General features: G+C 37.5%; 2 protein-coding genes across 7 annotated transcripts in view; one reads left to right on the top strand and one right to left on the bottom strand.

Annotated features, from left to right (window-relative positions):
- The window catches only part of LOC118191856 (uncharacterized), a 178,937-nt gene that overhangs the window by 20,831 nt on the left and 134,593 nt on the right, over positions 1 to 23,513 (bottom strand). The gene's annotated exons all lie outside the window — the stretch shown is intronic.
- LOC118191329 (uncharacterized) lies at positions 21,044 to 21,676 on the top strand. Its single transcript, XM_035362124.2, has one exon. It carries the CDS (start codon positions 21,044 to 21,046, stop codon positions 21,674 to 21,676), a length of 633 nt encoding a protein of 210 aa, XP_035218015.2.

Genomic DNA, 23,513 nt, shown 5'->3' with positions numbered 1-23,513 from the left:
ATAATACAATAAACTTTTGTAATCCTTAACGGATTTTTGTAATCCTTAACCGAATCAAATCGAATTACCTTAATTTTTTTTTTCTAATGGAATTAAAGAAAACTTGTGAAAATATTTCAAATTAAACCATTCTGAGCAAACTGTTCTGTGAAAAATATAGCATTTAATTCCGTTCAGAATGAAATGTTGTTTAAAAATGTATTCTTTTCATATACTTAGGACTCTGAAGTATTGTAGAAAAAGAAAATATAAACATTTATATGCATATTTGCGACGTAATTACAAAATATTTACATTCGATCGTGTCAAAACCCATTGAGCTCAATGGTAAATTACGCAATATTTTGGTCACCAAAGAATGGATCGCCAGTGCTTCAAAGCAGGGTATGGGGGAAACCGGTTTAGGGCCACTCCATCTAACTTCCTACCTCCATGGGTGCTCTCTATCAAAATTGGGAGGGGGCGGAATTGAGATAAGTCTTACTGTCACCTGTATGGTGCACAAGAGTCTTCCCAACGGCAGGCGCAACCTTGCCTCCTTGCCACGATGAATTTCGTGGGCTTGTTCTAATTTCAGACAAGCTAGATTAGTCAAAACAACAGCAACAACGTTATATATACAGAGGCTGTTCGCCCATTTTTTAGACGATTTTCGTAAGCGGTAATAAAAAATCGTTTGCTGCAAAAGAAGTAATTGCAATTGTACTATGTTTTTAAAAGTCAAAATTATCGTCTGTGACTTAAAAGTTTTGTTTTTATTCAAAATGGCGAATTCAACAAAGCAGTGGTTCGAAGGCTACATTGACGCTCTTTCCGAAGAGAAATATGCATACTCCGTTATCCAAAAACGATGTGAGAGTCATGGTTTTGTGATATCTAAAGCGTCGATAGGTAATATCATCAACAAGAAAGAGAAAAAAACGTCAAATTGGAGCCTCAAGTGGGACAAAAATTAAAAACAAATATCCAAGGAAAAAACGGACATCTTCGACTATTGCAAAGGAACGTTGTTTAATGTTAAAAGAAAATCCCCCTAGTCGGAGGACAGTTGAAAAATCATTAAAATGCTCGGTGTCCACTGGAAACAAAATGATAAACGTTGATTTAAATCTTAAGAAAGTGAAAAAATGCAATGTGCATCGTGTTCTTCCAAAGCATATTGCTCAGCGCAGGACACGCTGCAGAATTCTATATGAGAAACACTTATCCAAAAAAAAAAATGGAAAACAATTATCACAATAGATGAAGCATAGGTGTATTTAACTGATTGTAACAAAAAAAAAAAAAAAAAAAAAAACAGCCATTTATTATCATAAAAGGGGAGAAAAAAATTTAAGTACATGGTTCAAAGAATCGAAAGAAAGTTTTTCTAAGGAATTCATGATTGTTGCTGGTTTTTCTTATAATGGCAAGTTAAAAATAAAAATGTCAAGATTAACTCCAAATACTATCAGGAACATATTTTATCGCCAATTTTTCTGAATGAAATATCAGCGCTTTATCCACAGTGCCATCCATCTGTGAGACTCCATCAGGACAAAGCTAGCAGTCACACATCAAAATCCACTGTAAATTTCCTAAAAGAAATGGAACAAAAAACTGGTATCAAGGCCATACATTTCACTGATATCCCTACTAAATCTCCCGATGTGTCACCTATGGATTTTTGTGCTTTCGGACTTTTAAAAACTGTATTATCCAAACGTTGTCCCCAAACCCTAACATGACTCTAGAAAGCTGTTCGGGAGGAATGGGATAGAATACCTCTTCTGCCACTTCAATAGGCATTATTATCCTGGAAATTGCGGTGTCGAAAGATAGTTCAGAATAAGGGATGTCAAATAGAACATTTAAAACACAAGAATTTTATGTAATTTAGTTTTATGAATACAGTATACATCGTCTAAAAAATGTGTGAACAGCCTCTGTATATTAGTTTGATTCATAAAGCACTTCAACTATTACAAAAACTTCTAGAACATTTTGGAAACTTTTGAAACTCTTCAAGAACTTTGGACGTGTATCTTATTACAGCTCATACCAAGCGTTATCTGTAAAAAATGCATCTCCTTGAAGCTTCTTTTTATCTCCTCTTTTGAGTGAATACTAAAAGAGTTTTCCCCCTTATCGCTCACTAAAAACAATTTCCCAGTTAACTAAATGAATGAGAATTCATATTGTGCTTGTGCATTTTCTGTTCCCCAAAATAATATTTTACAGTGCTTTTTTTCTTGATACCCACGAATGTCTGAGAGCATCAGAGAGGGAAGTTGAAACAGAATACGTGTACTTAGAAATTTTTATAATTATCATTTACTGATCGCCTTACTAATTGATCGCCTTATTATTGTCTCTTAAACGCTACTGAAATATTTTTCCCTCCTCAAAATAGAAAGTAAGTCTGAATCGCATAATAATTTTAGGATGCATATTTTGTCACCTTTTGCCATAATTTAAACACTTTCTTGTTTTCTTGTTGTTGCGTTTCACATCAGCCTGCTGCTCAAACAATGACCAGTCTGTACAGACATTAGGTATTATTATTATTATTATTATTTTGAAGCAGGCGAGATTAAAAATTAGCAACGCCTTCGCCCGGAATCGAACCACGGACCTCTGGGCAGCGTGCAGAACCACTGCACCACGAAGACACGCTAGGAAGGCGGGAGAAACACATGATATACCCCCTTTTAAAGGGCGACTGGGCTTTTTAGGGAACCCAATCGCCAGTCCTGGGTGTGGAGAGTCATCATCCACAACCCTTTTAGTTCGGTCGCCACTGTAGAGACATTAGGTACTTTTTTTTGGAAGCAGGCGAGATGAAAAATTAGGAACGCCTTAGCCGGGAATCGAATCACGGACTTCTGGAATACCGGCCCAGCGTGCAGAACCACTGCACCACGAAGGCACGCTAGGAAGGCGGGAGAAATACCTTATAATTCTTCGTCATTATTATAAAGAACTGATGGACATTTATTTCTATTAGTATGATCTGAAAAGTATGTGTCAAATTCAGAGGTGGTTGTATAGGGTATTTTCTCCTTCCTTTTTGCATGCCTTCGTGGTGCAACGGTAGCACACTAGGCGCGTATTATAGAGGTCCAGGTTCGAATCCCGCCTCAGGCATTGCTCATTTTTTCTGTCTCCTGCTTTAAAAAAAAAAAAAAAAACCCTAATGTCTCTACAGTTGTTTTAAGGACATAATTGAGACAAAAGGTTTCACTTCACAATTCAGAAAGTAAAGTTCTAGGAGGCAGTACTGAGGTTAGTTTTCTAGATTTTAAAGCTCTTAAATAAAATGCAGATCTTTCAGCATAGTCTTAACACGCGCAAGAAGAATTTGTAATGCTCTAAATTTTTATACAATCTTCGCAGCGTAGAAATTCCAGTCAGTGATTTACTCGTTATGTTTTAAATTAGTTAAAGAAAAAAATCTTTTGCGAAATTTTTTGCTTATTAATGTATATTTACCGAAATATTTTAGATAATTTTTCTGTGTATATTATAGATCGTATTCCAAGACTTTCGAGAATGCATTCAAGAAGAGACTACAAAACAAGAGTTGTTTTTTTCGCTGATTAATGGTGGAGTATAAATATTCATTTTGAAATTTCTAGTTGCCAACCAGAAATATTAATGAAGCATATCTTAATTTAATATATATAATTAATAATTAATTCTTAATTTAATATAATACATATCTTAATTTAATTGTTTTACGTAAACATATCGAATTCTGTTTTGAACTTGATGAATTATAATGAATATCCTACTAATTCACATTTTTATCGATAATTATTAGATAAAAAGTTAGATTTGCTTTTTACATATCCTTTCCAACGCACAATGTTCACATAGTTTCTATAAACGCCTGCAGGTTCTTTTTAAGCAGTGTTGTCTTTGAACGTATATTTTTAGTCCGAAGGGGCAATTTGCCGTGAAGGACTATTAATTTCATTTTTGCATTTTGCGTTGAAAAACTATAAAAGGCAAATCACTTTTCAAATTGTTGCCATCCAATATTATCCCCTTGTATTATATTTAAAGAAATTAAATAATGAAGAATCTGCATGAATGTACGTATGTTTCTCGCATTGTGATAAAACAAGGGTACCTACAGATATCAAAATTTTAATAACGTAATCTTTCATGGAAAATGGGCATGTGGAAGCCCTAATTTGAATTTGAAATTTGTTTTATTATCGATTTCATATTTTGTAACACTTCAACGAATTTTTGATTCAAAAACTGAACGATTTCTAAGCGAGCCATGGGAACACTGTACGAAAAAAAAAAAAAAAAATTATCTCCAGCACGCGAGACTCTGTGTCGGAAATTCTAAAGATAGGCTCAATTTAAAATTATTTTGAGATATTGCTGTTGAACTGAATTTTATGGTTTAAGTACGTAGAACATGATATTTAATAAATAAAGTTAGCATATAAAAGGTTAAAAAAAACGCGCCTTTGGACGTAATTTAAAATCTGAAACCTTGTAAGGATCTTAAGTTTTACTAACGTTTATTTTATTTTAAATCTTTACTATCACTTCTTATTTTCTACTTCCGGCCAGAGTTATAAGCGTTAAGGTTTTTATGCAAAGTTTGTCTGGCGAACGCCAAGTATTTAAGTTGTGGCTTTTTGCCAAGCGCGAGAGAGGAAGCAGTGAGTCGAAGCAGGCCGCTTACCTTAGAAGTTACGCAGTTGCTTGTTGCCTTCCAGGCCAGAGGTTTTAATCCTCTTGATAAATTTTAAACGTATTGTAGTGTTCACAGTTCTCTGGACTACATACGCTTCCTATTAATATAAGGCCAATCTTCCACGTTTATTATTCTAAAGTTAAATTAGAGTTTAGTTTTATTTTTATACTTTTACGTTTTGACCCCAAGTAGCGGGTCGGTGTATTCCGAAGTACGGAAGTCATTGTAAATAGAGAAAAATAAAGGGTTTTGTATACCCTTCTTGTGTATCCTGTTTACTTCCCACAGTTTTGAACATAGCTTTAGTAAGCTCTCTGTTCCGAGTCAGGTCCTTGCATGTTCCCGAAGAAGGTTAGAAGGAACATTGAACCTGATAACCTTTCAGATTTTTTTTTAATTTAATTTTGTTACAATAGCATGATTCATCCGACCCGGCAATTATATTCCACACTGAATATACACTGAAGAGCCAAAACATTATGACCACCTACTCAGTAATGCGTTGTGTGACCTTTGGCCAGTAAAAAGCTACAACTCGCCTTGGAATGGATGCGACAAGTTCTTAGTAGATGACTGGAGAGAGGTTGTACCAAATGTCTAAGCAGTGGGCGCGCAATGTTGAGGTATTCCGACATCCTAAATGTGCTCTATTGGGTTAAGATCCGGCGAGTTACGTGGCCAGGACATTAACTGGAATTCATCCTTATGCTCCTCAAACCACTCCATCACAATTTGAACCTTATGACATGGGACATTGTCCTGCTGGAAGATACCATTTCAAGTTGGGAAGACGGATGTCATATGTCGGTGCATCTGATCCTCATTTATGTTCAGATAGTCTGCAGCTTTCATGGTCTCTACAACTAAGGGCCACAGAGCCTCTCGTAAGAACGCACCCAAAGCATAATACCATCACCACCAGCCTGTGTATGACTTGCTATATAGGAGAGGAGTAACTGTTCGTCTGAAAGACGGCGTACCCTGACACGACCATCATCATAATGAATGAAAAATCACGATTCATCCAACTAAAGCAACTATCCTCTACTTATCCATGGTCCAATTTCAATGTTCCCGGGCCCACAGTAGGCCTAGTCCACAATGATCTTTGGTCGATAGAGGCACACAAGTGGGACGTCTGCTGCGCAGTTCCCATATCCAACAGTGTCTGCTGAAATGTATGTTCCGAAACATTTGCACTTGGACCTGCATTATATTGCGCTGCCTGCTTGTGGTGGGCCCTTAGCCGACTTTAGCTTGGCCACTACTAAGACCAGAAGTAGTGGTCACTTTATTATGGAGGCACCTAATAGATGGGCCAACTTTGCCTCCTATGAAAGGATGGACAGCTACGACCATGCGTTCTCGGGCGGAATTCCAACCCGAGCACTGGTATCTCAGTCGGCTTCCCTAACCACTAAATCGTCTGAGGGGCGTAATTAGAATTATAAGCTGAATATTAAAGGCAATGCAGTCAAGAGAAGTTTTCGAACCCCAAAATCCGGAGAGCGGACTTCTTCCTTCAAAATGAGATTATTGCTGCCAGTCCCTTTGTTTCTCATCGTAAATATAACGATCTACAATATTTTTGTCCCCTCTGTCAAATTCTTTCAGTTTTTCTCTCTCTTTTCATCTCTAGCAGAAGGCATTACATATCTATGCAGCAGAGTGCGCTTCTCTCAATAACCACAGTAAAGCACTCGAAGCCTATCTGCCCAAGGCAAGGATAACTTTGTGGAACATTTTCTAAGGAAAGTAACTCAAATAACCGTAATTAAAGCCACCGTTACAAAGATACCATAATCCAAAATGACGATAACACTTTATATTAGCAAATCGGATTTTTTTATGGAACTGATATTAGTTTAATAGCTGACAGAGAAATTATTTGTCGCCATAAAATACAAGCCTCATATATTCGAAGTTTGATGCTGTAATAGTTGCAATCTTCATTTATAATTTATCATCATTATATTAGTTCATTTCCTGAATATTTTCGTCTGTGAAAGGAAAATAATGGTAAAGAGCACTGCATAGAATTTATATACGATTTTTCCAACATTCGTTCTGTGTGGTACAGACAGTTGCATTTCTTCTCCAGGAATGAGTAGTATTAGAAGAAGGAATTTGCTGACCATTTAATACTCTATGTGTAAGGCATCATCAAATTCTACATAAAATATTTTGATTCAAAGATAAAAGCAATGAAGGATAAATTATTTCGCATTTTCGTTAAATCAAAATTGCTTTCGCAGAGTTTTTATCAAAAGACAGATGGAAAATCCATTTCTCACTAACAGAAAACTACATGTTGGTGGCATCAATTTTGAAGATGCAGAATGACTGGAAACGTCTTCATCTAAAAAAGCATTAATTTCAAAAGATAACTTCTGGAACAACATGCAGGGTTATTCAAAATGATGCACGGTGTTTTAAACCACTTTTTAAACGAATTTATTTTTAAACGAAGACTACCAGAACGGGTTTGAAAAATCAAAAGATTTCTTTTTCGCGCGGCCTGTAGAGTACGGAAGGTGTAGTGGCGCTGCAATCGCTAGAACGAAAAATGGTGTCTCAGGAAGAACAGGCTTTCTGCGTCTTTCAGTATGCGAAATTAGAATCTGCGATTTTGCTTTAACGTACGCTTCGTTGACGATTTGGAAAAGATAGCCGGACCGTCAGGACCGTTCGAAAATGGTATAACCAGTTTGAAGAAACAGGCTGTCTTTGTAAAGTAAAAAAGCACTGCGAAACGAGGTGTTAGCCTAAGAAGAAGGATGCTTTCATGGAGGACTTTCTCAAGGAAACTGCCTCGCACACAAGGGGAAAATGACGAAAATGCCCATGCAGGTGGCCCGTTCATCGAGATCTGAACTCAGGACTGAATAATTAGAATTTAACGACTTCACCACTCAGCCGCTAGTGGACCCTAATATATATACGGACGTATATATACGGTATACCGTCTTTTTCTGAAAATAAGACATCCCCCAAAAATAAGCCCTATTGTGATTTTCGGAACTTTTCGTAAAATAAGACATCTCCCGAAAATAATCCCCAGTTAAAATAATGTGACAAAAAGAATTCTTTAAAAAATGCTGTTGATTTATTAAGTATAAGTAATAATATGTTTAGCTTTCCTAATACTCGTATTTCATAGAAATGTTTGAAACAAACTATTCCGAGAAATTAATTGTTTACCTCTACAGTTCGTTTCAAATTAATTCTTGGAATTTATCTTAACCAGTTCCCCATTTGCCCCGAGAGAGATGCGTTAACAGGAAAGGCATCGTCATCCGTTAGCGTCGGCAGACTCACGTCGGGGTGAAATTTGGGCTAAACCGTAACCCCCGAGACACATACGACGCAGCGACCTTTTTCCAACTCCCACAGAATGAGTCGAAAATGAAAAGGGGTGATTGATGGGTAAAAAATTCATGGGACAAAATGACTGATAGTGATGTTTCCAATGCACTACGAACAGGCTACTTAGACAAGAAGTATTCATTTAACAATAGCTATATCGCAAGACATGAGAGATTCGAACCAATGATTCAACAGGAAATGGATTTAGAAGAAAATCAGAATATAATTCAGAATTTTATTTATGACGATGTTCCAGAAGAACATGACATGACTGTAGTTGAATAAATTTAAATTTCTGTATTCTGTATACAATAAATATTAAATAAAAATATATAAATGTGGGGAAAGGCAACGACCATAGTTGATAACACACATTTATTACTATTTACAAATATAGATTACATTAGGATTACAATTAATGAAAATGGTATACGAGCGATCGAGCGACGTCTGCTCCGCTCGCCAGCTAATCCTCGTCTTCTTCCGAAGGCGGGAAACACATGCTGACGCAATGCGTACGTCACACAGTAGGAGATTAGGGAATATCATGACATAACGTTTCCCACATTCGGCCATCATGACCGGACAGGCGACCTCGCCTGAAGCAACATAGTATATCATCAAATTAAAAAAAATATATTATAATATAGTAACATAGGTATGAAAAAAATAATCTGTAGATACAAAGCTGAGGATACTTACACAAATGAAGCAAAAAAATAGATTAAACACACAACAGCAGTTAACTAAAAATAAAAAGAACATTAGTATGACAAAATGAATTAAAAAGTTGATATGAGGGGAAAAAATTATTAGAAAGTTCTCAGGTGTCATATGTCCAAACTTAGGAGGACCTATAATGCTCACAGTTTAATAAAAATCAAGTGATACGTTCAATATTGTTGGACCAGGGTTTCATGTATTCAGCACAACTAGATGTTTTGGATGGTCCGTCGAAAAATGCACACTTTTCCACATCATATGTGTCATTTTGTTTGAGCCTGGTGACTTTATAAGATCCGAGAAATTTCTGTTTGAGTTTTAGACCAGGGCCAAACTGAGTTCGTTTGATAGTCACGAGGTCATGAAGTTGAAATTTTTGTGCCTGTTTTCGTCGCAAATTATAAGTACGGCGATTTTCGTCTTGCACTTTAGAGATTTGCTGTTTTGCGTCCTTACGGAGATCGTCACGTTGCTGAATGAATGCAGATTTGATCTCCTCGTCGATGTTTATGTCGTTTTGCGATTTCATTTTAGTCCCAAAGAGAAGTTCAAAGGGAGTGGAATTGATGCTACGTTGAAAAGTTGAATTAATAATTTGTTGCACGGGGGGAACATGCCGGTACCATTGCTCAGGGTTGGTTATGGAGAGTTTAGAAAGGACAGCAATAATAATGGAGTTCAAACGCTCAACTTGACCGTTCGATCGTGGGAGGCCAGCTGTAATAAGAACGTGCTTTATTCTCTGTGTGTCACAATAGTTTGCAAATGCAGTGGATTTGAATGCAGGGCCTCGATCAGAGATAATCCGCGAAGGAATTCCGAAGACTGATCTTTGAGATTCCAGCCGATTGATAACTTCATTTGCGTCTGTAGACTTTGTCGGATAAAGCCACACGAATTTAGTAAACGAGTCTATAACTGCCAAAATATGTTTGTATTTCTTTGATGTGGTGGCAAGGGGACCTAAGTGGTCGATATGGTACGTGTGCAAGGGTGCGTCGTCTTTGTCAATGGGGTGCAGAAGTCCGTCTTTCTTGCCACGCTTTCGATTATTGAGGATGCATGGGATGCAGTTATGGATACACCGCTCAATTTTTTCTTTCAAATTTGGGATAAAATATTCGTTGTTTCTTGAGTGCGGATTACGGCGAAGTGGCCTCGTTCGTGAGCTGTTTTAATGACATTTGCCTGCATATTCTCAGGCACCACAAGTAAGTCAATGCCATTGACGTTTTTGTACAGGAGATTGTTCTTAACGAGAAAGTTATCATACGAAGGCGTTGTTTGAAGGAGTGCTTTAATAGCCGTAATATGCTCGTCGGTTTCTTGTGCTTTGCGAAATTGGAGAAGGACACTGTCTTGGATAGTCATGCAACATGGACTGCGACTGAGGGCATCCACGTGAGCCATCTTTGAGCCGGTACGGTGCTCAATTTCATAGTCAAAATCTTGGAGATATAAAACCCATCGGGCTATTCTCGAATTGAGTTCCTTTTTATTTAAAGTTTGCACAAAAGCGTTGCAGTCAGTGATAATTTTAAAATGTGAACCAAGGACGTAAATACGGAACTTTTTTAAAGCTTCAACAATTGCAAGGACTTCGAGTTCATAACTGGTGTATTTACGCTCATTGTCCGATGTTTTCTTTGACATGTAGTAGACAGGGTGAAAGCTGTTATCGTTCATAGATTTTTGTAGTAGGACTGCCCCCAAGCCATCAATGGATGCGTCGGTATGAATTTCGATAGGACTCTTTTGATTAAAAATACTTAAAACTGGTTGTTGAGAAAGCAAATATTTTAATCTGTGAAATGCGGCTTTCTGATCAGCATGAAATTGAAAGGGGGTGTCCTTACGAAGGAGATCACTAAGGGGTTTTGCAATGCTAGAATATGAAGGGATGAATTTCCTAAAATATTCCGTGAGACCGAGAAAGCGTTGGACGTCTTGAACGTCTTTAGTGATTGCTGGTGTCTAGGGTTCGATTATAACGCATGCACAAAAGGCACGGCCGAGCCCCCAAAATGTGGGAAAAGGCAACAACCATATATAACGCTGACCATATATAACGCCAAATATAACGCTGATTTTTGTTGTTTGACTTCTGAATTAGACCATAGTTGATAACACACATTTATTACTATTTACAAATATAGATTACATTAGGATTGCAATTAATGAAAATGGTATACGAGCGATCGGGCGACGTCTGCTCCGCTCGCCAGCTAATCCTCGTCTTCTTCCGAAGGCGGGAAACACATGCTGACGCAATGCGTACGTCACACAGTAGGAGATTAGGGAATATCATGACATAACGTTTCCCACATAAATATACTTTTATTTTTGCCCTTTCCCGAAAATAAGCCCTAGCGCGAATTTTGGACCAAAAAAGAAAGTAAGACAGTGTCTTATTTTCGGAAAAAAAAGACGGTATATACGACGGGATATATATCGTATATATACGTGCCGTATATATATACGGACCTCTAGACATTATATCTCTAGATATAGGACGTATATATACGGACCTAGAATATTTTTTGTGATATCGGTAAGAACGTATATATACGTGCTTATTAAAATGTGTCAAAGAAATTAAGGCAGTATATTAAAAGCAAACAAATCCAGGTATGAAATACCATCAGAAGTTTTACATTAAAAATCAAAAAAGTAATTTGTTCTCATAGTAGCTTTGGGAAATTCGTGCTTTCTTAGCGAAAACCCTGACCGCTCAGAGGGTTAAGGGCCATTCACACTGCGGTTTATCTGAGCTAACGGAGTCAGTTTCATGGGGACGAAGAATTGGATAATATGGGGACGTTCAAACTGGGGATTATCTGAGCTAAAGAAGATATCTGGCATAACCGACTCAGCTCTCTAATCAGTTTTTTGTCACAGCATAGCAAGTTGAAAAATCTGGGCCTCACATATAACGGAGCTAGACGACACACGTCACGGAACTGACTATATTATTACAGATATACTCCAGTCTGAATGGCTCTTTAGGACATCCCTAAACAATAATGATTACTCATAATGACGCAGATTACTGATAAATAATCAGAACATTTACTCTGAGCTCACTGTGCAATCTCAAATCATGTCATTAAAACGTTTTGAAAGAGAGAAAGGGGAGGGGAACACGATTAAACGCCAAATATTTTTAGATAGAGTAAACCCTTACTAAGTCAGCCATCTACAGTTCTAGACGATTTTAGCTTGCTGCAGAGATGGTCGTCTTAGAGAGGTGTTATTCAATGCCGATGTTTATTTACGTACTCATATTTACTTTTTGAAAAAGGTCGTCACGAGTGGGTTCATTGCATTATTGATCAACGAGATTAAAAAGTGTGTTGCAGCAGATATGGAAATTGAAAAGAAATTTACTTGCATCATTCCTGTGACCATAAAATTATTCGATAGGGACCGACTATAGGAATTTATGAATGAATTTTAATGCGTAGCAATAGAAGCTGACGTAAAAATAACCGCGAAACATGAAAGGTTTCGAAACCAGTTCAAATAGCGCGTACTCTTGAAATTTCGAATTGCGCAAATTGAAGCGTGCATAGAAGATTAGCTAACGGGACGTTTCGCAAGCAACTTACTCCTTTTAGATTCCGATAACGTAATCGAGTCATCCATCGGCGGGGCATCTGTGCTCATCTGAGGCATAATCCAGAGCCGGGGCTCACATTGCATCAACACGTGCAACAGGCGGAAGAAAAGAAGGTTGATTTTTATGTGATAGTGAAGAGAAAAGTAGATAATCTGGTCGACCGATAATAGAAGAGTAAGCCATGACGCATTCAGATTAAAGTGTCTGAATAAAATCAAATAAAAAAGTAATTTTATGACTGATACGCGAAGAAGAATAGATTTCTATGTAGAAAGAAATAAAAAAGGGTTCATATTCTGAAACGATGTATTAATAAAAAAGGGATAAGCTACAAGGAAAAATAAATAAAGAAGTAAAAAAAAGTACAAAGTACTTTCCCATAAAAACTACTTTTTAGTTACTATAGGCCATTGGTTTTAACTCAAATTGCCCGCGGGCCGCATATACGATCTGATGGTTTTCCCCATGTCTAACGTGTATACGAGCCAGTTCCCCTTAGAAAGTCCTCCACGAAGGCATCCCTCCCCTTAGGCAGATAGTCCTCGAGGCTTTGCTATAATCACACACACACACACATATACGATCTGAAAACAGCTCACATGCCTTTATTTTTTTAAGAAAATAAAAAAAAAATATTTTAGGTGAATTTAAAATTTCACTGACTAAGTATTTTTCAAATCATGCATAAATAACAATAATTTCACAAATGAACATTATTCAAATTTATATTTATTTTCTAACAGATACCTAAAGTTTGTAACCTGCAAGGCATTTTTTGTTGGTTACACTTTGTAATATAAATATACTGGTAGCTAAATATTAAAATTTTAGACCGATATTTATTTGAAATACTAGTTCTAACATGCATAATTAATCATTAAATTACTGAATTTAGTTTAGACTGAAAAGAACTATACTTACGTATTTTTACGTAAGTAAAGTATCTAACATACGTTTCATTTACTTTAATTTAAACTGAAAGAAATTAAGAAAACTTTCTTAAATGTTCAGAAAAAGCCGTGCAATTAAGACAAAACTTGAGAATAAATAATGAGAATTTAGTATCTTTCTCTCATTTACAAAATTTTTCTTCGGCGTATAAATGAAAATACATGTTTTTGTATGTTAATAATTATAAATTTCTTTCATATCTTACTACTCCCCGACACATCATGAAGTTTCGATTCTGATAAAGTATGTAGTCTTGGAAAGAAAGTACTGGAAATTATCTTCATGACGGACTGGAGATGCTCATCGGCCAGCAGTTTTGTTTTTCTTATTAACTTTCAACTATAGGGAATGGGAACTATTCACATGTAAATGCAGTCCCGAATAAAGCGATTACTTTTAGTATACAAATTCGTAAATAATTTATGTTTTGGCCAAATACAAATAAAATCTATATTTTTCAGATCTTTGTGTAAGATGTACACTTGAAGTGCCACTGAATTAGGAATAGCAAGTCAATAACGAGTTGGGCCTTCTCTGGCCTTGATAATGGCTGCCACACGACAAGGTATAGATTCAATAAGGTTGCGGAAATATTCCATGTGAATAGCTTGTCAAACATAGGATAGAACTGTCCATAATTCAAGAAGGGTCATTGGAGTTGTGTAATGTGGTTTCACATCTTTCTCCAAAACAACCGAAAGGTACTCAGTAGGATTTAAGTCAGGGCCTCTAGGTAGCCAATTCATTAGAAAGAAGTCAGAGGAATGCTCATCCAACCAGGCAGTAGCCAACCGGGACCCGTGATAGGTGCAGCTATCTTTCTGGAATACTCCATTACCATGTGAATGATAGAACGACATAAATGGATGCAAACGGTCGTCCAGCAATACGTACCGAATCATATTGAGAAAGGTTGGTACAAGTACCAAAGATTCCAAACACTGCTAAGAGCCCATAACTAAGCCGCCGTGGCCTTGCACAGTTCCAACCTGACGTGTAAGATCCATGGTTTCATGAGCCTGACGCCCTATTCTCAGCTTTCCGTTGGTGTTGAGTAGTTTGAATCGAGACTCATCACTTCATGATACTCGTTTCCAGTCCTCTAGAGTCCATTCTTTGGGTACTTTTGCCTTAGCAAAGACGTGAAGCTCGATGGCATGCATTAAGCAATGGTGCAATGGGCTCTCGAAGCCCATACGGTGAAGCGAGCGTTGCGCGATCCATTCACTGACTATATGACTGGCTCCCAGATTCAGCTGGGTGGTAATTTGAGCTAATGTTTGACTTCGCTAGTTATTTCCAATACGGCTCAGCCGTTTCACACTACGCTCCTTCAACGCTAATTGTCCCTTGCAATTTGCCCGATCGCTGGTTGTTTTTCCCGCCATCCGCGTATTCTCGTTATACTCTTGACACTGTCGATCTTGAAAATTTTAGTCCTCTGACGACTTCGGAAATCGAATGCTCGTGCGTCAACCGCCTACTATCTGTCGGCGCCCTCACGTGAACATAAATGCGGCGCAGCGTTATCGTTACAAAATTTTCATACCCATGCCTGCCCCTAATTCAGTGGTACTTCAGTGTATATCACATTATACACTGCTGGCCACCGTAAACGCAACACCCTGAAGGAAACACGCAAATAACATGAAATCTACAACATGCATTAGCGGAGGTGAGATATGCAAATGATTAGAATTTCAGCGCAGATGCACATCACGCGCGCCTGTGGCGCCACTTCAAAGCGCTATTTAAGGCTTGGAGTTTTCGACGATTTCAAGTTCGGCAATTGTGTTTTTCTTCTGGTGTTTAAAAAAAAAAAAAGTTCAATTATGCCTCTTAATAAATAGCGATCATGGTTTGATCAAGTATCCGAGTTCGACAGAGGAAGGATACCGAGAGTGTGGATTATCTTTCAGGGAAATCGGTAGTCGTGTTGGACAAAATTAAACAACTGTACTGCGGATATGTAACCGTTGGATGCAGGAGGGTACGACGGACCGACGTGTTCGATCACATCCACCTCAGTGCACCCCTTCACGTGATGACATGAACATTGTGCGCATGGCAGTGACGGATCGCTCAGTCACATCACGAACCATAGCACAGCACATTCAGTCTGTAACGCATCATCCAGTGTCTGCGCGTACCATTCGACGCCGTTTTCAGCAGAGTGGTCTGTCCGCGAGACGTCCATTGCTTCGTCTACCCTTGACGCAGAATCACAGACGTCTTCGCCGCCAATGGTGCGATGAAAGAAGGATGTGAACGGCAGAATGGAATGAAATTGTCTGTACTGACGAGTCACGCTTCTGCCTGCAACACCACGATGGTCGGATTCGAGTATGGAGACACCGTGAAGAGAGGATGCTGAACAGCTGCGTTATGCACCGCCACACTGGTCCTGCATCGGGTATTATGGTATGAGGCGGTATTGGATATCACTCTTGCACCCTCCTCTAGTACGCATAGCCGATACTTTAAACAACCAGCGCTACATCTCCGAGGTGTTGGAGCCAGTTGTCCTTCCTTACCATCAGGGCTTGCCCCCAGCCATATTTCAACAGGATAATGCGCGACCACACTTAGCACGCATTGTCCAAGGAATCTTCGTCAATCGTCAGATTGAATTGCTTCCCTAGCCGACTCGCTTTCCGGATCTTTCGCCGACAGAAAACATGTGGTCCATGGTTGCTAAACGATTGACACAGATTACATCCCAATCTGCTACACCAGATCAACTTTGGCAACATGTGGAAGCTCTCTGCTCGGTCTGCTGTACTCTAAGAACACATCCAAAGTCTCTTTGAATCAATGCCGAGGCGTGTGGCAGCGGTGATCTCCAACAATGGGGTGGCTATTCTTTCTACTGATTCTGGAAGGAACCACTCTTCACAGAAGTCTATAAATTTAATCATTTGATACTTGGTCAACATGTTATCTACTAAATAAATTTTGTTGTGATATCTCTTGTCTTTCTTGGTGTTCCAATTTGGGTGGCCAGCAGTGTAAATTTCCTGGTGGGTTATTCACGTTAATTTTTAAAGGTAATGAAAATAATGTAAACCCGGACATAAATATTAATTAAATTAAAATCTTTGTATACCTGTATTTGCAATAAATTCATAATTGAAATCTCTTCGCGGGCAGCATATAATTGCTTCGGAGGCCGCCAGTTTAAGACCACTGATATAGATTATTAGTTACTCTTTAGTTACTTTAAGATTACTTCTTTGAGCCAATTAAAGAATTTTAAAAATAATCTACTGAAGTGAATTCAATAATTGGGTAATTATTGAGGGTTAGAGATATACAAATTATAAGACTTTTTCGTTAAATACACTGCTGGCCACCGTAAATAGGTAGGTATAGGTAACGGGGAGCACGGGCACTGTTCCTTTACCATAATGGTTAATCGGCAACACCCTGAAGGAAGCATTAATTAACATGAAATTTACAACATGCATTAGCGGAGGTGAGATATGCAAATGATTAGAATTTCAGCGCAGATGCACATCACGCGCATCTCCCAATTTTTGAAGAATTTCTCTGAGAATAATGAAGTCCGAAGTATAAAGAACAACAATTCTCGATAATCTGAACTCATCGAGATTTTTCTATAAATCTCAAGATTTTTCACGACGGTATACTGAAGTAGAAAAGCTAACATTATTAAAGACTCAACCAGTGACCCAACTGTAAAGTTGCTGAACACAGACAGTCGGTCCGGAGCTCGAATCCGGTGCGAACGGGCTGGCTGCATGGACGTTTTCATGGTTTGCCTCATGTGTAACGTGGATACGAATGAGTTTCCTTAAAAAAGTGCGCCTCGCGGCGTCCTTCATTCCTTCATTTTCGTAAATACCACTGTGTGCTAATCCATAATCCGTTATAATAATAATAATAGTAGTAATAAAGCTAATAGGATATTACACGCGCGGTTTTGCTGATGTCTAATATTCAAAGTATAAGAATTTCAGAGAAATATGTAGATGTATACTTTTATGATAGAAATATTGTTTTATTTTGAAGATCCGGTACAAATTCGTTGAACACTTCTCACCGACGCCAGTCTTATCATATCTGTACAGATAAGGACCGTGCTTCTCATGCGCTTTCTCAAATGAAAAACAGGATCAAAATTCCTAAACCAAACAGAAATGAATTACACTCGTCTGCAAAATTAAGAGAATTTACACATTACGTCGGATTACTGAAAAACCAATAATTGGCAACATTTGGGTACGGTCCCTGTGTGCTGTATTGAACAACTGTAATTGATGTTATATGAAGATGTATCCGTATTCGGCCTGCATATGCCTTCCAGTAATTTAGAGAAGTAGAAGGTACTAGAAATCCCTCTCGGCGGCCAGGAGTTAAAGAACCCTATTTTAAAGCTGCCTACAAGCGAAACCAGTGATCAGAAAACTGTGAAATTTTGTGACGGACTTAATGAAGGAATGCGAATATCTTTCAGACAAAACACATTAGTTACACCAGAGGGGGTTTTACTTTGAAGACCTAGAGTAAAAATCTGATGTGTACACTACATGACTTCCTTGTACGGAGTATTAAATTATATGCATTTTTTCTTGCATTTCATTTAAACTTATTGGATTGAATTAAATCTACTACAGCGCATAAACCACAATAGAATAAATGCACTCTTTAAAATTCACTATATTTGTTTACCATAGCGACACTCTGGCGCTAGGTTCACTTAATATTTCGTTCATATTATAACTCCGAATGCACACAATTTATATCATTTAAAGAATTATCTTATCGTTGCCACATGTTCTATTCAAATACTATAATAAAGCTAGAACGATATATAAAAGAAATTAAGCAAACAAAACAAGAAAGAAACAGTTTTTCACAGACGATTTAGTATTTCTTATTCAATTAATTCAGTTCTTCGCGACAAGGCAAAAATACATAAAAACTCAAAATATCTGTATTAAAAATTACGAAGTAAATCTTAAACACTTATTTCCTCGAAAAAATTTCCAGAAAGGATTAAGCATGATTTAATTCACAATAACAAATGAAGGCGTTATTTTTGTTGTTGTGAAGTTTAGTCTCTCTAGATTGGCAACAAATCTACTATTCTGTTGTTTCAAATGTAAACAAATATGTCCGCCATGTTATTTAAAACTTAACCGCACTTAAACAGCTTTTAAATTGTTGATAATTGTACAAATATTGCTTCCAGATTTACGAAAGACATAAAAACCTTAACCGATTAAGAACAACATAATTCAATCATTTTCTTTAAAGCAAAAAATGTACAATTTACAAACATATAAGAGTAAAGAAACTCAGATCACTGTGCCGAGTAACAGAGTGGATATATATATAAATATATTTATAACTTTTGGTGCGGCCGATTGCAACCAAAATACGAGGTGCACATCTGCATGTTATAGCAGTCATATATACAAAATTTCAACGTTCTGAGGCTACTCGTTTTTGAGTTATGCGAGATACGTACATACGTTCGTACAGACGCCACGAAAAATTCTCTTCAGAATTCATTTTAAAGCAGTTTTTTAGTTTTCTGGAGGAAAAGAGTCTTTTATTCTGTCCTTACGTACAGATGTCACGCAAAAACATCGTTAAATTGCATTCGATAGCGGTCAAAATGGATATTTTCGTTGAAATTATGCTGCCTGAAACTTTTCGCGATACAATACTTCGATTTTTACTTCGTACAAGAAAGTAAAAATGTAAATCTTTGTCGATGTTATGAAGCAGCTTTATAAAACCTAGAAACATTCGCAGAGACTTTGCTTTAAATGTGCTTTCAGTGATGATAAATTTACGAGATTGCGCTTTGTTAGTAAAATTGTTTTACCAAATCAGCCGGTACTTTCGTAATGTGTGGGCTCCCCGATCTCCAGACCTAAAACGATGCGATTTTTGGCTTTGGGGACATTTGAAACATCTGGTAAGTCGTGACAATCCAAGACTTTACCTGATCTTAAAGCCGGCATTTCACGCCACATGCTGAACATTTCCCAGCACACACTTCTGCCAACTGTGGAACATGCCATCTTCTGATTTCAGATAGTAACTGAAAATGATTGCCATCAAGTATAAATTTTTTTTTTTTGTGATAAAATTTGTAAAATTGCAAAACACTTTTAAAAGTGTGGTTAAATGCATAAATGTACAAATAGCATTACCAAAGCTCTTTTGGACGTAATATAAAATCTGAAACTTTCAGAATTTTTTATTTTTTCAATTTGTTTAATTCAAATTTCATTCAATTTTTTAAATAATATTTCAATTTTTAATTAACATTTATAATAATATTTCATTTCAAAAGGGCAGTTTGCTCAGAAGAGCTATTAATTTCGTTTTGGCATTTTGCGCTGATTCACTATAAACGGCGAAGCGCTTTTTAAATTGTTGCCACCAAATATTATAGATCTGTATTATATTTAAAGAACTTAAATAATGAAGAATGTGCATAAATGTATGTATGTTTCTCGCACTGTGATGAAACGATGGTACCTAGAGCCATCCAATTTTGAATAACGTACGTCTCCACCCGAATATGGGCATCTGGCTCTGGCCCTCACTCTGCAGATCCTGAGAAAGTACTGTCTGTCTACGGTAAGAACACATCCCGCCACGGTGTCTGGCGGGTGGCGGTCGCTATAGCAACAGGGCTAGTATATTTCAAATAGGGACGAACCAAGGGTTGCTTTATTGTTATTTTATTTTGGCGACTGTTGGCTGAAGGGATAAGAGTTTATCATTCGTCTTCTTGGTTTCATTCCAGCTGCACGCATCTTTTCTTAAGCCTTATATTATTATTATTAGCTATTTTTATTCTCGTTGTTATATCTTTTGTACTGGTATTTGTTCAAATTTGCTTCTATTTAGCTTGATTTTCATAGTGCTTTGTTAATCGCCAATTTTTTAAAATGCCCTTCCAGTTTAAGAAAGGTCAACCTTTAAAGTCTCAGGCACGTCAAATCGTGTACAATGTCGCAGAATTTTGCACTTCTGAAGCTTCGGCGAACTCTTTAGTAGTTCCTCTTCCTCAAGTTTTGAAGAGAACGTCGCAAGCTACTGGAGTATCGGAGTATACAATTAAAAAAATTAATCGCGAAGTATCAACAATGGGGGAAGATCAACTTCTAAATACGCCTGGAAAGAAACGTAAAAGCCCTGCTAATCATAAGTGCGAAATTGACGATTTTGACAAATGCGTTATACGGCAGACTATACAAGACTTTTACATCAAAGAAAAGAAAGTGCCATCTGTGCGGAAATTATTGCCTGTCTTGAGGCAAAAAATAGACTTCCCGTGGCAAAAAGACTCATTGTGCAAAGTTTTGCATTCGATGAATTTTCGCTGGAAGAAATGTGTTAACAAAAGAAAAATTCTTATCGAAAGACCTCACATTGTATTTTGGAGGAACAATTATTTACGCGAAATGAGGAAACTCAGAGCAAGTGGACGCCACATCGTTTACATCGATGAAACATGGATTGACAGCAATTTAACTTTTAAGAAATGTTGGCAGCATGATACGGTTTTGGGCGCACAGATAAATGTCAGTTCCAAAAATAGACTGATTGTTGTCCATGCTGGCTCTTCCGCAGGATTTATTCCAGGTGCCCAACTTATTTATAAAGCATCAGCTCAAAGCGGGGATTACCATGGGCAAATGAACTATGGAAATTTTGAAAAATGGGTGTTGGAAAAGCTTCTTCCAAATTTACGACCTCAAAGTGTGGTATGCATGGATAATGCCCCGTATCACACAAAAATTGAAGATCCGACACCCACGAAATATGCTACAAAGCAAACAATGGTAAATTGGCTGATGAAGAAGACGATATGCTGCGATCCCAAAATGCGAAAAGCGGAACTGTTCAGCTTAATAGAATGCAATCGTCCTAAAAAAGTAATATATAAAATTGACAACATCATAAAGGAAAATGGGCATCATGTTGTGCGTCTCCCTCCTTACCACTGTGATCTAAACGCAATTGAATACGTTTGGTCATCAGTTAAAAGACTGATCAGGGAAAGGAATGTGACTGGGGACTTAAGCTTGGAAAATTTGAAAAATTTAACACAAAAAGCTTTGGATGAAGTCACTTCTCAAGAATGGCAGGCGCACTGCAACCACGTAGAAAAACTTGAAAATTATTATTGGGACAAGGACGAACTTTTAGAAGAGATAGTGGATGGATTAATAATTCAAACTGGCAGCAGCGATTCTGATTCTGATTCAGAAGAAACGGAATCTTGCGACAGTGACTCGGATGACTTTTCAGATTTTATACCTCTATAAAAGTCCTCCACGAAGGCATCCCTCTTTTCATCTGATAGCTTTATCAAGTTGTGAGGATATTTCTAGGTTCAATATTTTCTTTGCCACTATGTAAATGAAAGATTACCAAAAGTGGGCAACAATGAGCCTTCGGCAGAGGCGAAACCCCCCCTGTGGATAATAAAGAACACTGAATGGTTGCTTCATTTCCCATTACTGTGTTCTTGGGGACCCACAAGCCATGGTATAATTTGCTTAAAAAATAATTTTTAATCTTTAATTGAAATTAAATAAGTTTTGTTTTATTATGAAAATATTAATACAAAATTATATTAATGCAACAATGCTCACTGCAGTTATAAAAGCCAAATTTTGTATAATTATATAAATTTCGTATAATTTTAAATATAAAATAGGTAACTGAATAATTTAAGAAACCTAATATAATTTTGTTCTGATTTTAACATATAATTTTGTTCTGATTTTAACATTTTATTATGTTACAAGCTATTACAGTGTCTATAAAAAGCAGCATGATGCATAAATGGGCGCTGGTAATTAAGAGGCCCAGCAGCGGCCGATCGGTAAAGTCACTGAACACTTGTAGTTCGGTCTCAGGTTTGAATCCCGTGAACGGGCTGGCTGCATGGGTGTTTTCCCCATGTGTAACGTGTATACGAGGCAGTTTTCCTTAGCAAGCCCTCCACGAAGGCATCCCTCCTCTTAGGCATTTAACCCTGGAGGCTTTCTGTAATCATATAAACCAACCCAAACCACTGGTAATTAAGTAAAAAACAGTTTTGATTTTAATTTACCTTCGCTTCCTTTCGTCATTAAATTGACCACCTTTTGGTTTAGTTCGAAGGTATGGGAAAAGAAGAAATGTTCGCAAAAAGTATTTATTGAGAGCATTTTTCTTCAAAAATAAGCACGGATTTTTAAATGCATTTCCCTACAAGTTATTTTGATATATTTTTACTCATTGTACATCTAGAAGGATGGCAAATTCAGCGACTTGTACCTCACACGACAAAATCAAAGACCGTTCCTTAACTGCAAAAACTTTATTTACGCCATCAATTTTCATTTTTGGAAATTGAATGTCGGGGTCGACGCAAAGGGTCAACGAGCATTTTACTTGAAACTAAAACAAAATGTGAATATCGCCAAATCATCTTTAAATATGCCAAGGTGGCAAACTGAGAAGTAAATCTTCAAGACACCCCTACGAAAAATGGGTCACGGCTCGTTTCTACGGCAACAGACAGCCGCAGACAAACTGGCGAGAGCTGTTCTTACCGTAGACAGACAGTACAAATCATCCGGAATCTGTCTAAGTCTACCACTAAAAAAGAAGTCACAAGTATTTTAGGGTTAGCAAATTACTATAGGGACTATAGGTATCCTCATTCGGATGGAGGACTACGTTATTCAAAATTTGATGGCTTCAGATACCGTTGTTTCTTCGCAATGCGAAAAACGTTGATGCATTCATGCAAATTTTTCATTATTTTTTTCCGAATGGTGGACACTTGCCCTTTTTTCCACAATTGGCCACTCCTAAGGCAAGAAGTAGTGGCCGTTTCATTGAGAAGGCACCTAATAGTCTGCCACCGTTGACTCCTACGAGAGGACAGACAATTTACATCCACGCCTTCTCCAGAATTTGAAAACTGGGCCCTTCGGAATTGCAGTCGCCTCGACCTAAAGAGTCGGACATTCCATCAACTCCTAAGAATATGGCAAGAACGTTGGGATGAAGCCTCCACAGGAAGACGTGTTTACAATCTCATTCCCAAGGTCAAGACAACAATCCAAACTAATAGCGATTACATGACATATTTCCTCACTGGTCATG

The sequence above is a fragment of the Stegodyphus dumicola genome, chromosome 12 (genome assembly GCF_044657685.1).
Source record: "Stegodyphus dumicola isolate Sdum_Otavi_A_Nest chromosome 12, ASM4465768v1".
Classification (NCBI taxonomy): domain Eukaryota; kingdom Metazoa; phylum Arthropoda; class Arachnida; order Araneae; family Eresidae; genus Stegodyphus; species Stegodyphus dumicola.
Note: the sequence above shows the minus strand (reverse complement) of the source record. Positions and strands in the feature narration are given on the sequence as shown.